General features: G+C 48.2%; 1 protein-coding gene across 1 annotated transcript in view; it reads right to left on the reverse strand.

Annotated features, from left to right (window-relative positions):
* Positions 1–8,039: 8,039 nt before the first annotated feature.
* Positions 8,040–15,876, reverse strand: part of SPTBN5 (spectrin beta, non-erythrocytic 5) — a 134,995-nt gene continuing 127,158 nt past the window's right edge. Inside the window, exons 62-64 of the mRNA XM_034769645.1 lie at positions 14,622–14,757; positions 11,887–12,014; positions 8,040–8,783 (exon numbers count right to left, since the gene is read on the reverse strand). Coding sequence (XP_034625536.1) covers positions 8,638–8,783; positions 11,887–12,014; positions 14,622–14,757 — 410 coding nt within the window. The 3' untranslated portion in view covers positions 8,040–8,637. The remainder of the gene's footprint in view (positions 8,784–11,886; positions 12,015–14,621; positions 14,758–15,876) is intronic.

Raw genomic sequence — 15,876 nt, forward strand, 5'->3', positions numbered from 1 at the left:
CGTGAGGAGAGGAGAGACGCTTGAGATGAGAGGTGGCGGCAGGAAGATCAGAGGAGGCAGGATGCAACGGTGGGGCTGCTGTGTGAGCAAACAGACATGCTCCGGCGTCTGGTGGAGCTTCAGGAACGGCAGCAGGATAACAGAGTGCCGCTACAGCCCCTGTATAACCCTCCTCCCCCATCCCCATGTTCCATAGCCTCCTTACCCAGACGTGTAAGAACGCGGGGGTGGGGAGGCTCCGTACACCTTCCCATTCCACCCCAGTGGACAGCCCAAGCAAAAGGCTGTCATTTTTTTAACCTTTTTTAGTGGCCTTTTCCTTCCCACCGATCCTCCTCCCAAACCCCACCCGGGTTCCCTCCCTCTCTTTATAATCTATTAATAAAGAATAAATGATTTTTAAATTATAGTGACTTTATTTGGTTTGAAAGCAAGCTGAGGGAAGGGGGAGGGTGAGTTCCTTACAGAGAATGAGTCAATAAAGGGGGCAGGTTTTCATGAAGGAGAAACAAACAGATATTTCACACTGTAGCCTGGCCAGTCATGAAACTGGTTTTCAAAGCTTCTCTGATGCACAGCGCTTCCTGGTGTGCTCTTCTAATTGCTCTGGTGTCTGGCTGCGCGTAATCAGCAGCCAGGCAATTTGCGTCAGCCTCCCACCCCGCCATAAAGGTCTCCCCCTTACTTTCACAGAGATTGTGGAGCACACAGCAAGCAGAAATAACAATGGGGAGATTGGTTTGGCTGAGGTCTGAGCGAGTCAGTAACAATCACCAGCGACCTTTTAAACGGCCAAATGCACATTCTACCACCATTTTGCACTTGCTCAGCCTGTAGTTGAACAGCTCCTGACTCCTGTCCAGGCTGCCTGTGTATGGCTTCATGAGCCATGGCATTAAGGGGTAGGCTGGGTCCCTAAGAATAACTATTGGCATTTCAGAAGTATTGGGAGCATAAGCTTTCGTGGGTAAGAACCTCACTTCTTCAGATGCAAGTGAGGTTCTTACCCACGAAAGCTTATGCTCCCAATACTTCTGTTAGTCTCAAAGGTGCCACAGGACCTCTGTTGCTTTTTACAGATTCAGACTAACACGGCTACCCCTCTGATATTGGCATTTCAACATCCCCAACGGTTATTTTCTGGTCCGGAAAGTAAGTCCCTTGCTGCAGCCCTTTAAACAGAGTAGTGTTCCTGAAGACGCGAGCGTCATGAACCCTTCCCGGCCAGCCCACGTTGATGTTGGTGAAACGTCCCTTGTGATCCACAAGTGCTTGCAGCACCATTGAAAAGTACCCCTTGCGGTTTATGTACTGGGTACCCTGGTGCTCTGGTGCCAAGATAGGGATATGGGTTCCATCTATCGCTCCACCACAGTTAGGGAATCCCATTGCAGCAAAGCCATCCACTATGACCTGCACATTTCCCAGAGTCACTACCTTTCGTAGCAGCACCTGAGTGATTGCTCTGGCTACTTGCATCACAGCAGCCCCCACAGTAGATTTGCCCACTCCAAATTGATTCCCGACTGACCGGTAGCTGTCTGGTGTTGCAAGCTTCCACAGGGCTATCGCCACGCGCTTCTCAACTGTGAGGGCTGCTCTCATCTTGGTATTCTGGCGTTTCAGGGCAGGGGAAAGCAAGTCACAAAGTTCCATGAAAGTGCCCTTACGCATGTGAAAGTTCCGCAGCCACTGGGAATCATCCCACACCTGCAACACTGTGCGGTCCCACGAGTCTGTGCTTGTTTCCCTTGCCCAGGATCGGCATTCCATGGATAGAACCTGCCCCATTAACAACATGATCTCCAAAGCACTGGGGCCCGCGGTTTGAGAGAATTCTGTGTCCGTGTCCATGTCCTCATCACGCTTGTTGCTGCGCTGCCGCCGCCGCCTCCTCACCTCATTTTTCTGGTCCTGGCTCAGCATAAACTCCACGAGAACGCGCGAGGTGTTTACAATGTTCATGACTGCTGTCTTGAGCTGAGTGGGCTCCATGCTTGCCGTGGTATGGAGTCCGCAGTGTTCACCCAGGAAAAAAGGCGCGAAATGGTTGTCTGCTGTCCATTGCTTTTTTTCATGCAGAGAGGGAGGAAGGGGTGAAGCTGTACCCAGAACCACCTGCGACAATGTTTTTTGTCCCATCAGGCACTGGGATCTCAACCCAGAATTCCAATGGGCGGGGGAGACTGCGGGAACTATGGGATAGCTACCCACAGTGCAACGCTCCAGAAATCGACGCTAGCCCCGGTACATGGACACACACCGCCGCATTAATGTGCTTAGTGTGGCCGCATACATTCGACTTTATACAATCTGTTTCCCAATTTCGAATTAGATAAATGCGGATTAATCCCGTAGTGTAGACATATAAGTAGTGCACCTGGTAGTGGGTCCTTCCTGGATCCCAACAGAACCAGGAGGCCCACTACCAGGTGCACTACTCCTTGGGGGAGGCCCGGTGTTACCTCTGCTGGGCGACGGGACCTGCCATGGTTACCCAGCTCCCATAGTTGTCCCTCCTCCTTCTGCCATCACTCCCACTCAGGCCCCAGGGGTAGCCCCCACAGCGCACCCAGATGAATTGGTGGGCCCCGCCTCCGTGATGGGCAGGGCCCATCGAGGAGAGGGCAGCAGGGCCGTTGCCGGGCACAGGAGAGGGAGGGCTGGGTACTCATGCAGCAAAAGGGAGGTTCCAGCTCAGAACCTCCCCCTTGACAATGGGGGGGCTGCCCCCAAGCCTTCTGCCACGCCCCCTGATAGAGCCCACCCAGTGGAGCCGGCCGGGAATGCCATGGCAGTGGGGGGGGGGGGGGGGCCCAGCCCTTTTGTCACCTGTGCCCCGCGTTGGCACTGAGGCGATTGCTGCCTCGGTTGCAGGCAGGCAGGACTCTGGGGCAGTGGGGGGAGACTTCACCTTTGAGGAGATCGAGTCTGACCCCAATCACCCAGGGGGAGAACGACCCTTTGCCAGTAGGCCTGAGTCTGAGCAGCCGTTTGGTCACGCTGCCCCCTCCTGCTCTTTCCCCCTTGCCCCAGGCTGCCACCCCTGGTCTCGAGCACGGGGCGCCCTTGGGTTCATGCAACTGCCCGGCCTCAGATGGCATCGTGCTCGTGGTTGCCGAGCCCCTGGTGGCGATGGCCGGGGCCCGAGCCCTTGGGTGCACCCCTTTCTGAGGCAGGGAGGCCACCTCCCCGCCCGGTGGGGGGAACCTGCTGCTGATGCCACCATACCTGAGGCCGCGGTTGAGGGTGCTGTGCTTGTTGAAGCGCCAGGGCCCGGCCTCGGTGAGGTCCCCCTTCCCGTCCCTGCCACTTCGGCCCCTGAATCCGGTTGAGAGGTGCTGCACTCTGGTGGCATGCCTGCTGGGGACCCTTCTCCCACCTTTGCCTCCGCCTCCATTCCTGGTGCTGATCCCAGCCCTGCTCCCGACCCCTGGTGATGCGTTGCCCACCTCCTTCCCCTCCACTCCCCATATTGCTGCCGCTCCTGGGGTTGTTTTGTTTCCCCTATCCTCAGACAACCCTCAGGGGGCAGTTTTCGTGTCCCCCATCCCTGACCCTCTAGGGGCTGCTCTCTCCCCTCCGCTGCCCCCTCCCCCACCAGAGCTGGAGACGGGTCACACAGTGCCACCACTACAGGCGCCATGCTGGGGGGGGGTGTCTGCCCCCTGTTTGCCCATCTCCGTAGGCCGCGGGACTGCCACGGGGGCCCAATCAGAAGACGGCAACAGGTCTGTGACCCCATCCCCCGCTGTGCTGCGGGACGAGCTGCACCACTTCCTATTGGAAACCCGTGGCTTCAAGGGTAAGGGTAAACTCGCTTTCCAGTGCTGAGGGGACTTCCATCTCATCCTCCAGGCCGTGAGGGCTGTTTTGCAGGAGGGAGGGGGACCGAGAGGCAGGACATCATGGCCTATGGGCGGGCCTGCAACTTCTGTGGATTGTTTCAAGGCCTGCTGGGGGCTGCCGACACCCCTGCCCACAAGGATCCTCCCCAATCCTCACCATAAAACCAACCGTCTGCTACCTTGAACACCCGGGGCTGTAGGATGGGTCTTTGGGAGAGGGGGTACTCTGTGATTTTCCTGTAGGAGACCCACACGGCTCCAGTCACCGAGGCTAGGTGGAGGCTGCAGTGTGGGGACGGGGTGTACTTTAGTCACCTCAGCGCCCATTTGGCTGGGGTGGCCACCCTGTTCTCCCCCAACCTACAGCCTGAGGTGCTGGGGGTTGCTGAGGTCGTGCCAGGTCACCTGCTGCACATCTGGGCCTGTGTGGAGGGGCCAACGTTGAATCTAGTCAACATCTGTGCCCCGAACACAGGCCCGGAGTGGGTGCGTTTTTACCAGCAGGCGTCTGCCTTCCTTGGCATCTTGGATCCTCGCGAGTGCCTGGTCCTGGGCGGGGATTTCAATATCACCCTTTAGGACCGAGATCGCTCAGGGCTTGAAAGCAGCCAGGCTGCCGCAGGCGTCCTCAGGGAGATCGTCGACCATCACTCCCTGGTGAACGTCTGGCACGACCACCACCCCGATGACAATACCACCTTCACCTATGGCCAGGTGGAAGGTGATCGATCGCGCCACACCTGGTTGGACTGCGTTGATTTAATCACACTTCCATCTGGCATGAGCCCACTCCTCCAGCATTCGGCTGGCCCTGTTGAGGTTCTGGCTGCACTTTTCCCCACACCTGTTTATATCTGCACACCCTGTCCACGGCCCCACCAAGTCGTGAGACCTCCTCATCAACCTCCTCCTGGCCCTGGCCAAAGTGGCCATCTTCAACACTGTGAAGAGGATGTTAGAGAAGGGGGTGCTCTGCGACTGTGGGGCCTATTTCTGCTCCTCCCCGGTCTCACGCATCTGGGCAGAGTTCCTTTGGGTGGTGTCCGCTGGCTCCCTAGATGGCTTTGAGGAGCAGTGGGGGCTGTCTGGGGTTCTCTGCTCAGTGTCCCCCTCTGGATCCCTAGTTTTGGACCTGTAACCTTCACTCCTGACCCTGTTATTCATTAGTTGTCCCCCGTCTTCAGTTGGTTCCCGGGTCCAGTGGTCCCTCCTGCAAGGCTGCCGCCCTGCCCCTCAGGATCCGGGGTCCAGGATTGGGTGATGCCAGGTGGCTGGCTTCGCAGAGCCCAGGGTCGGCGTTGGCGTTGCCGTCCAGCCCCACAAGGTCTAGGGATACTGGCCAGTCTCTCAGGGTTAGGGTTGCCAACTTTCTACTTGCACAAAACCGAACACCCTTGACCCACCCCTTCTCCGAGGCCCTGCCCTCTATTCACTCCATCCCCCTCCCTCTCTCACTCACTCTCCCCCCTCACTCACTTGCTCATTTTCACTGGGCTGACTCAGGGGTTCAGGGTGCAGGGGGGAAGAGGGCTCTGGCTGGGGATGAGGGGTTTGGGGTGCAGGAGTGTGCTCTGGGCTGGGACCGAGGGCAGGAGGGAGGGCAGGGGGGTTGGGCATGGGGTGGGGCAGCTCAGGGGTGCAGGTTCTGGGTGGCGCTTACCTCAAACAGCTCCAGGAAGCAGTGGCATGTTCCCCCTCTAGCTCCTATGTGGAAGTGCAGCCAGGGGGCTCCGCACGCTGCCACATCCGCAGGCACCACCGCCACAGCTCCCATTGGCCGTGGTTCCCAGCCAATGGGAGCTGTGGGGGCAGCTTGTGGAGCCCCCTGGCTGCCCCTACAATGGAAGGAGGACATGCCAGCTGCTTCCTGGGAGCTGCGTGGGCTAGCAGGGAGCATGCCAGCCACGCTGCGTGGTCCGCCAACTGGACAGTCAATGACCTGGTCAGCGGTGCTGACTGGAGCAACCACAATCCCTTTTCGACCTGGTATTCTGGTCCAGGGCCCCCGGCTGGCCCAGCAGGGTCTGGGATCTGCCCCATGGGGTAGGGGTCAGGGCTACCGGGCCCCACAAGGTCTGGGGCTGCAGGCCGGCCCCCTGGGATCCGGGGTCCTCGGATGCCAGCTGGGCCCGCCTGGTCTGGGCCTGCCGCCCAGCCCCACAGGACTGCCACCCAACTGCCCTGCCACATGGCCCCACCCAGCGGGATCCATGGTTCCTGCCGCCCCCCGCCCGGGGCTCCACTCCATAGAGGGGTCTGTGGGCGTGAGGTGCTGGGCATAGGGGTCTGTGGAGGGGGGTTGGGAAGGGGGCGTGCTGTGGTTCTCAACCTGCTGCCCAGGTAACATATTGATAAATAGGTTGAGAACCAATGATGTATGGAGTTGTGCACTTAAGATGCTTTACATCACTATGTGCACTAGCACTAATAATAATTCAAACCTTAGCAGAATAGGAACTAAAATAAGTCACTAGCCAACCCCCCACCCCCACTTGAAGTGAGAGTGGGGACAACATGTCAAAGCCATGTGTCCACGTTGTCCATATAAACACGGCTCACAATCTGTTTGCACATCTGCATGGCCCAGTGCAGGCTCCCTAATTTGGATCCAGGTCCTCAGAGGTAAAGGATGCTGCACACCCACTTAGAGCTCCTCCTATTCCTCCTCCCCTCATAGATGGACAGGGAGAGGCCAGGAATAGATAGAGTTTTCGTTCTGTGCCCCTCACCCCTGGCCATTTGCCATACTTTTTATTTTAAGTCACTGCTTGGGGAAAATGTTAGTACTTTTTACCTGCTGAATAAGAGTCTTTTGAAGTAAAGAACTGAATAAAGTGCAATAGCCTAGTGAAAAACTTAATGCATAAACAAACATTGAACAGCATTTAGTGTTTTATATTGGCTCTACTTACATTTGCTATGAGCACTCTTTAAAGTATTTGTTACAATACCTGATTTTAAGAATGGGAAGGAATGAAATTCTGTATCTCAATTGGCGTTGGAGTGGAAGAAAAGTGAAAAATCTACTTTTACTTCAGTCTTTCCCAGTGGGCTAGCAGTCAAAAGCACAAAACAGGTTCTTGAAGGAGGCTATTAAGAATTCAGTCAATTGAAAGATGCCATAATTTTACCACTCGGTGACTTTATTTAAATAGAAGCAGGAAAAATATTTTGATTTAAACTTTTTACTAGCGACTGAACAAGAAGTTCAAAATGAATCGATTAAAAAAAATCTGAGAACACAGTTTGCAGTTATTAACAATGAAAGGAAGACAGAATTTCCATTAATTTCCTTTGCTAGATTGACCCTAGTTTTGTATCTGTATTTTATTATTAAAGCACACAGAACCCTTTGAGCCTGGGTGCTGATAAATTTGAATTATTAGCATATTAGCATATAGCTGCAGTAATGGTTTACCAGATGGCATTCAGATTTTCCCTACCATATGCTCCCTTTCCTGGGCTTTCATCCCATAGTTGCCATATAAAAACCTAAGACAGGTGCACTTCATTTTTATACATTATTTGCCTGTTGCAAAGGGGTGAATGCATCTCCCCTCAAACAGCCTCAGAAATTGCCATCTAAACACAGCTGCTAAAGTTTCTAACTTTACATGATTATTTGGCTAGCATCACACACAACTATACATCATTTTTAGGGAGGTCATTCATTTTAGTTCCACAGTTATTTACATTCCATTCAAATCTGGTGCCCCCCTCCCTTTTATTGTTTAAAATTATTTGCATAATAAATAAAGAATCCTGAAACTGAGGGTATAGACAGAGCTGTAGACACTAAATTGAATCCCACAGCATTTTGAGGTTCTTGACTGAATTGTTTTTGGCAGTTGATGGGGAGCTCTGCAAGAATCTAGCAACACCTGAAAGTTTAATATGAGTAGGAAATATTCCTCTCTCTCGTTCCATAGTGACAGCTGAAAGCATTGCAGAAACGATTCTTGTCACTTCATGGAATGATCCATACAGAGTGCCACTCACAACAGTAATGGCAAGCTGTGTGCATTTAAGCTGTCACAACTGTACACAATGGAATCAACAGCACCTTTCTTTTAGAACTTAGAGGCAAAATAAGGGGGAGAGGGATAGCTCAGTGGTTTGAGCATTGGCCTACTAAACGCAGGGTTGTGAGTTCAATCCTTGAGGGGACCACTTAGGGATCTGGGGCAAAATCAGTACTTGGTCCTGCTAGTGAAGGCAGGGGGCTGGACTCAATGACCTTTCAAGGTCTCTTCCAATTCTAGGAGATAAATTAATGGAGATATCCTAATTTTAATTTAAGACATTGCATGGACACATTGTGGGGGGGACGGGGTGAATACACTAGTGGTTCATCTATAGAGATTTGGGATCAAAGTGCAGCTTATGCAATAAGTAGATACGAATTCAGTTGTATCTTATCTTAGTCCCTGGTAGACATTAGTCATCATCACACAATTTGCCATGATGGGTGGGGATAAGGAGTATACCAGACATTAGCCAGCACTATTATTTCCTCACATTCATGAGCATTCAATTTAAACAAAAGCCTTCTATAGGCCTGGTACAACCAGGTACATTGATCCACCCAAGTTCAATTTGTTAAAACAGTGACAGTTCTATTCTTTTCAAAGTGCTGTCTCTTTTCCCAATGCTTGAGCATTCCCTTCTCCCATACACATTTCACTTGCTCACTATCCATCTGGACTCCAAGGCAATAGGGTGCTATGAAGGGGAAGAGTCTGTCTCATCCAGAAAACTGAAGAGTGCGCGCTCTCTTGTGCTGCTGCTCTTACTTTTTGGAAAAAAACTTTTGAAAGACATTCTTATCTTTCTTGCATTTCTCCTTCCTGCCCTCAATCGCTAGATCTTCTTTCATCTGGGTCTGTGGATTTGCTAAGCGCTTGGTCTGCACACTCTGATCCTCAGCCTTGGTTCCTGAAAAAGAATTAGTGATGTATTCATTTTCTTGGGATAGGGAACACCGAAATATGGGCTCCCCCTCAGATGTGCATGTCAAGGAGGCTCTCGCTAGGTCTCCCTACAACAGACTAATCCAAGCCATTTCATAGCATTAGCATCCACACCTTAATTCTCAATTGTTATATCCCTTCTTCTCTGCTATTGATTGGTAGAAGCTACGGTGATGTAACTTTGAATTCCAGAGGGCTCTGGGAGGGGGAGGTGATGCTAGCATGGTACACATACCACTACCCAAAAGTCTAGCATCCTCTTCATGATACTTCACAGTGCCAGATGCCATAGGTAAAACTCCTCCTTGGACAATGGCTTGTGCCATTAGCCCAAGAAGCAGCATATTTAACTTTTATTCACAGTTCTGGAAAGGATAAAGCTTTCCCATTGCAGTGCCCTCTGTTAAAAAGAGCTGGCGCCTCTTAATATGGTTGCAGGCTTTTTATGGTATTGCTTTAGTATCATGTAGCTGCTTTGCTGGGTGCACTGTGGAGCACGTGGAAGAAAAGCTAACAATTTGTGTATGTTTGACACACTTCTCAGCTGTAGAAATGTAAGAACTGTGAGAAAGACCAACAAACAATGAGAACATGAAAGGACTTTGTACAGACACTATTATTGGAGGTGACTTTCTCAGCTCTCATCACCCCGAAGGACTCCCAGTATGTTTCCTAGTCAATCTAGGTTCTCACCAGGATGATGTGAATGTAGAATCACTCCAGCTTTGTAAACTTTCCCAGGGGAGATTTCAGGCACCTGGATTTCCTTTTTGAGCTCCTGCTCTCAGTGTTTACAATGACAGTCTTTTTTTTAGTGGTGTCTCAAACTATCTAGGGGGAAGTTTGCTATATGTAAGTTTTCTGTGTAATCTTAGTCAGAGAGCAGAGACAGTAAGGAGCTAGGAAACAAAAAGCTAGTTTTGATATGTTGTAAACATTAAAGATTGGGGACACTCTGCAACTTTTGCTGATAGTGACAGTTGCATGAGACTAGCTGCAGGGACTATATGGCATATTTTAACTAGGTTATCTCTGTAACAATAAGGGTCTAGATACTCCAGTGTGAGAACAGGTTTAAAACCCAAAAATAAACAGTTAAACCAATTGATTGCATGCAATGGTGTTGTATTATAAAATATATCAAGCATAGCCTTTTATGAAAGCTTGCAATGTTCTAAACTCAATCATTATGAGATACGTATGCAGGCTATGATTATGAATTTATGTATTTGTATATATAGAAAACTACGCTGCAACTTCAGCTCCACTTCAAAGCAGGGCAGTGAGTAGTCAGGAAGGTAGGAACACCTCTCAAAGTGTCTACATGAAACCAGCTTCAAGTAACTATTCATTTTCCAGACCAGGAAGGGACACCGGAGGCCCATTAAAGTGAATGGAAAGACATAGAGACAACTTGAGACTGAAAAGAAAACCTCCATCTTTAGAAAACTAGAAAGACAGTAGTTTTTCCCACTTTGAGTATTTATAGTGACTGAAGGGAAAAAAACAGGAAACCCTTTTAAAATGGAAAGGGTTGAACTGAAGACCATTCAGAACTTGGGGGACAGTCTCAAGGTGGGAGGCGGTCTCTGAATGCTGGATCCCTCCTATAGCTTGGGAAACTGTTTTAAGGCAGTAAGTAACTCTTATTAGAAAAGAGATTTTATTTAATATGAATGTGTAAAGTGTGAGGTTTATTAGGTCACACTCCTCTATGTGAATATGCACAACTGCTCCATGGGGTTGCCCACAGTTCACACCTGACCACCCAAACCCATTCATTTGGCAGAGGGGACTAGGTGTTCAGATAAAACTGAAAAGCACGTGGCATTTGTGTGTCCAAACCAATACTGAAGAAGAAGAAAAAGAATAAATGGACAGAATAAACCCTTCTCACGTCTTCCTTATGGATTCCCTTGTTCTCTTCCTCATTCACCAAACAGGTCAACACTATTTACTGGCATGATAAAATACGCTCTTACATTTAGATAACACCTTTCCTCCAGAAGGATACCGCAGCACTTCACTAACATTTCAGCTATTCTCTTTGAACTGGAAAATAGCAGCTGCTTTAAAACAATGCATGGTAACACCACACAACCTCAATTTGACCCCCGATGTGTACGCATTATGATACACTATTTAATTACATAATCACATCTTTTTTTTCCCACTGGACCTCTGCCTCATTTGGTGCCCAGGATGGACAGCGCTCAGATAATGAACACCTATTTGATACTTTGTTTTCCCCTCTTTGTTCAGTGTGTGCCATCAGGTCTTATATACTGCACCCTATTCAAACCCAGCTCTGGACACAGAACCATCACTTTTCATATAGGCTTTTCTGTGAGGCTCATCACTACAGTATCTGAGTGCCTCGTAAACATTAACGTTACCAGAAACAAACATGAATGAATTTATTTTCACAACAGCCCTCGGAGGTGAGGGATTATCATTCCTGTTTTTACAGATGGGAAACTGAGGCACGGAGCCACTATGGTCAAACATGAGCACTGTCCACTGAATGAAGCAGGGGTCCTGTGGAAAAAATAGTATGTCATCATGTAATTAAAGGTTGTCATGACGCATACGCACCAGACAGCTGAATTAAGGTTGCACATGAAACCTGAATTCTGGCATTTCCTAATTTTTGAGTACTGGACACTGAAAGCCTCACCTTCTTTTGACATAGATTTATGTGTGTTTAATCTATATATAGATACAGATATATCATGAGAGACTGAGAGAGAGCCTGAGAACAAGCACCCTGTATTTCATAATCCCAATAAAGAGAAAACTACTGTAGGAGTGAAACCAGAAGACAGGCAGATCTACGGCACGTGAAGTATAATGATCAACTAAAATAAGCTCTTGGGGAAAGTCACTAAGTCAAAATGTATCAGTAAATTTCCAGAGGAAGTGAAAAAGCAGAGGGATTAAGACATAGCAGGGAAGGGTGTGGCGTATATTGGGTGATACAGCATTTTCCTCTTTCTACATTTTGAAACATGATTTCTCAATCTCAGTACTGTGCTTCTCACACAGATCAAGGCAGAGTTTCTTATTACCCATGTCTGCAGGGTTCTGGACAGAGGTGGAGCTTGGTGTCCTCATAATCCCATGTGTGTCTCCCTCAGATTCCCTGGGAATGTTTGCAGATTCTTTCTCTTGCCTGAGTTTGAAGGAAGGAGTTCTCCTGTCAACAAATAGCACCACAGAAACTCAGTGACATTTCAGACATGAATTAAATCAGTAAGTAAAAGTAAGTATTCAGGAACAATTCAGTCATGCAACCATTTCAAAAGCAAAATAACCACCGGACAGAAGAGATGTGTTGTATATACATATGTGCATTAATATAACCAATCTGCAATATAGAATAGGAGTAACTTTGCAAAATGCACCTACCCACTCACCTCTGGTGAATTACTTCATTTGAAGGACAAATAAAATATCAGTTGTGACGTTGTGCAGTCTATATGGTTTTATAAAAACTTGATAATAAGTCAATATAATGTAACTGAGATAGTTTTAGAGAAAATACGGTAATAAGTGAATGTAAGTAACTGGGATATGCCTCATGCAAAAGGTCTCTTGTAAGGTATCATTACAAAGCTTATAATCTACTGAGTATGATCATCTGATTTGTATAAATGTACCACTCTTGTATCTAAAACTAGAAATATAAAATGTAACTCTGAGGGCCTATTGTAATTGTGTAAAGTGTGGACCATTAATGATGGTTTGGAATCTTGATGACTCCCATTGTCTGCAGATGGCTGTATTTACCTGTGAGTCTTCCTGTATATGTGTGTGCTGGCAAGTGAGTAATGAAGTCTTGCAGTGACATGTGATCATGTCACCTGAACTGGAATCCATCTTTAACCTGGTGCTTTTCCAGTGAGGGGGGGTGGAAACCCAGAGAGACAAAGAGTTCCCGCCTTATGCAAAAGATATATAAAGGGGGGAAGAGAAGAGAGAGGGGGAGAAGCCATCATGAAGAATCCCCTAGCTACCACCTGAGCTGCAACAAGAGCTGTACCAGGGGAAAGAATTGTGCCCAGGCCTGGAAGGCGTCCAGTCTGAGAAAAACTTACTGAAACATCTCTGAGGGTGAGATTATCTGTATTTAGTTTGATTAGGCATAGATTTGCGCATTTTATTTTATTTTGCTTGGTGACTTACTTTGTTCTGTCTGTTACTACCTTGAACCACTTAAATCCTACTGTCTGTATTTAATAAAATCGCTTTTTATTTAGTAATTTACTCAGAGTATGTATTAATACCTGGGGGAGCAAACAACTGTGCATATCTCTCTATCAGTGTTATAGAGGGCGAACAATTTATAAGTTTGCCCTGCATAAACTTTAAACTTTATGCAGGGTAAAACGGATTTATCTGGGTTTAGACCCCATTGGGAGTGGGGCATCTGAGTGCTAAAGACAAGCACGCTACTGCGAGCTGTTTTCAGGTAAACTTGCAGCGTTGGGACAAGTGATTCAGACTCTGGGTCTGTGTCTGGAGCCAGACGGGAGTGTCTGGCTCAGCAAGACAGGGTGCTGGAGTCCTGAGCTGGCAGGGAAAACAGAAGCAGGGGTAGTCTTTGCACATCGGGTGGCAGCTCCCAAGGGGGTTTCTGTGATCCAACCCGTCACATCAGTAATTATTTTATCATTGTTCATCACAATGGAATAACGGGGGTAAACAGATTTTGTGACTGGGCTGGAAATATTCTTGACAATTTTGCAAGTCTGATACTAGTCACTAGGTTTGTGTTACGTCTTTTGGTCAAACAGTCAGTTTCCCATTTATCTGAGTGGGAACAACAGGAGTAAATCTGTGTTTGTACAGCAATCACAGCTGGTACTCATTGACAATCTATACAGAGAAGAAGGATGGTCTTGTGCTTCAGGCACTGGACGGGATTCAGGAGACCTGCATTCATTTCCTAGCTCTGCAGTAGACTTCCTGTGTGACCTAGGGTAAGTCAAATCTCTCTGTGCCTCACTAGTCAAAATGAGGAGAATAATTCTACCTTACCCCATGGGGGATTTGCAAGAATAAATTCCTAAATATTTGTTGAGTTACTCTCGTGATGGTAAGGACACTCTCTGCAATTCTCTGGTAAACTCCGTGAAATCTCTAGCAATTATAACGTTGCAGTTCTAATCACATTAACAGGCATGAGGTGGTGAGTTCTCCTGCAAAACACAAGGAGTCGGCTGGGACAATCAAACTGGTCTTTTTGGTTTCCACGATACCGTGTGTGCTATAGCATTCCAGGAGCCTATGGGTTTGCACAGGTCTATGGCTCACACAGCTCATGAAGTTTAGACGCCTGGATCCTGCCAGTACAATAGACTAGACAACAGGGGCTGTTTTCACGTCATAACTTGTAGGATTTCTGCACACTCCATTTGCAGCAGAAATGGATTTACAGATTTTCTACCACAGAGACACAAACAATATGTTCAAATGCTACCTTTCTCAGATTTACACTTGAATATGTAAAGAGGCCATTGTGTGTCTAGTTTTAGTTCATCACCCAAGGGGAGGATTTGGATGACCTTGTTAAGGACCCCTATTGGAAAATTGCATTTAGCATGTCGTAACTGTCAAAATGGACTGAATCAGAGAAGTTACTGCATAATATAGTCCTGGGGCTGTGTGCTGCTGAAATACTGAAAACTGAGCTGGTCTTTTTAATACCAAGCCTGTCTATCTGGCATCATCCTGTATTCGAGCACTGCCTAGCTACTAGCAAGAATGAAATCAGACCAGCTCAGCAGTATACAGTTCCCACCTGGGTAGGAAGCCTCTGCTGGTTTGTCTTTCAGCGGGCCCTCCACCTGGGACGTTCCAAGGTCTGGTCTGAGGACTCTCTGTATTTAGAGCGACTGGTTGTGCCATCAGCTTAGAACCATGACTGTTACTGTGGCCTGCAGGGTCAAAGAAAATACAGGAAACATGTTTGAATCAGAGACAGAAGCAGAGTCAGTCATTCCTATATCCACTGCATACTTCTTTGAGCTGCCGGTATCACTGCATTCCTGTCCTTTTTCATTATGCCACAGAAGCCATCACTGCTTACTGAGGTTTTCAGAATAAGGATTGGATGCACAAGGGAGCAACCAAGAGCCAAGGGCCCTGTCTACATGAAGGCTGGAAAAAATGCAAGAAGCCATTGCGCATTTCTCCCCAGCCAGTATCTTGACTCAAGCCGCACTACAACCAAGAGGCTGCTTTCTATGTCACTCTGGGGACACTATACTGTGAGGTGCCCAAGGGTATGTCTACATTGCAATTAAAAACCCATGGCTGGCCTGTGCCAGCTGACTCAGGCTCGCAGGGCTTGGGCTAAGGGGCTATTTAATCGCAATGCAGGTGATCAGGCTCAGGCTGCAGCCTTGGACCCTGAGAGGTGGGAGGGTCCCAGAGCTCAGGCTGCAGCCTGAGCCAGAATGTCTACACCACAATTAAACAGCCCCTTAGCCCGAGCCCCATGAGCCCAAGTCAGCTGGCACGGGACAGACACGGGTGTCCTATTGCAGTGTAGACGTACCCGTCACGTCAGCTATCAAGTGCCTCGGTGTGTACTGTTCTCTATGGGTAACACACACATGAGCAGGGATCCTAGAAACCTTTGCCATGGAAAAAATGCAAAAAACCCACGGAATTTACATTTTTACAGAGAATCTTTAGTTTTTATATTTTGTGAAAAAATAAAAACATATATTAACTACATTTTACTGAAAGTACCAGTGTCACTTATTCAATGCATGCAACCTCACACTCTTGTGGTTGATTTTTGAATGCACTTTAAATTTGTATAGCTAAACATACCCCAATCAACTGCTTCCAGCATACAGAGGTTAGTTACTCACCGGCATAGCAGGGTTCATGTTTTAATGCATCTTAGATTACATGTCAGCCTCCAGACATGAGTAATTAAAGTTATGAAAAGATGCCAAAAATTGTAAAAATCACTGCTAAAGACCGTGACACTTGGCAAGGACAAATTTCATGTTGCTGGTAATGTGCTGTTCTGTACTGTATGC

Source organism: Trachemys scripta, chromosome 4 (assembly GCF_013100865.1).
Source record: "Trachemys scripta elegans isolate TJP31775 chromosome 4, CAS_Tse_1.0, whole genome shotgun sequence".
Taxonomy (NCBI): domain Eukaryota; kingdom Metazoa; phylum Chordata; order Testudines; family Emydidae; genus Trachemys; species Trachemys scripta.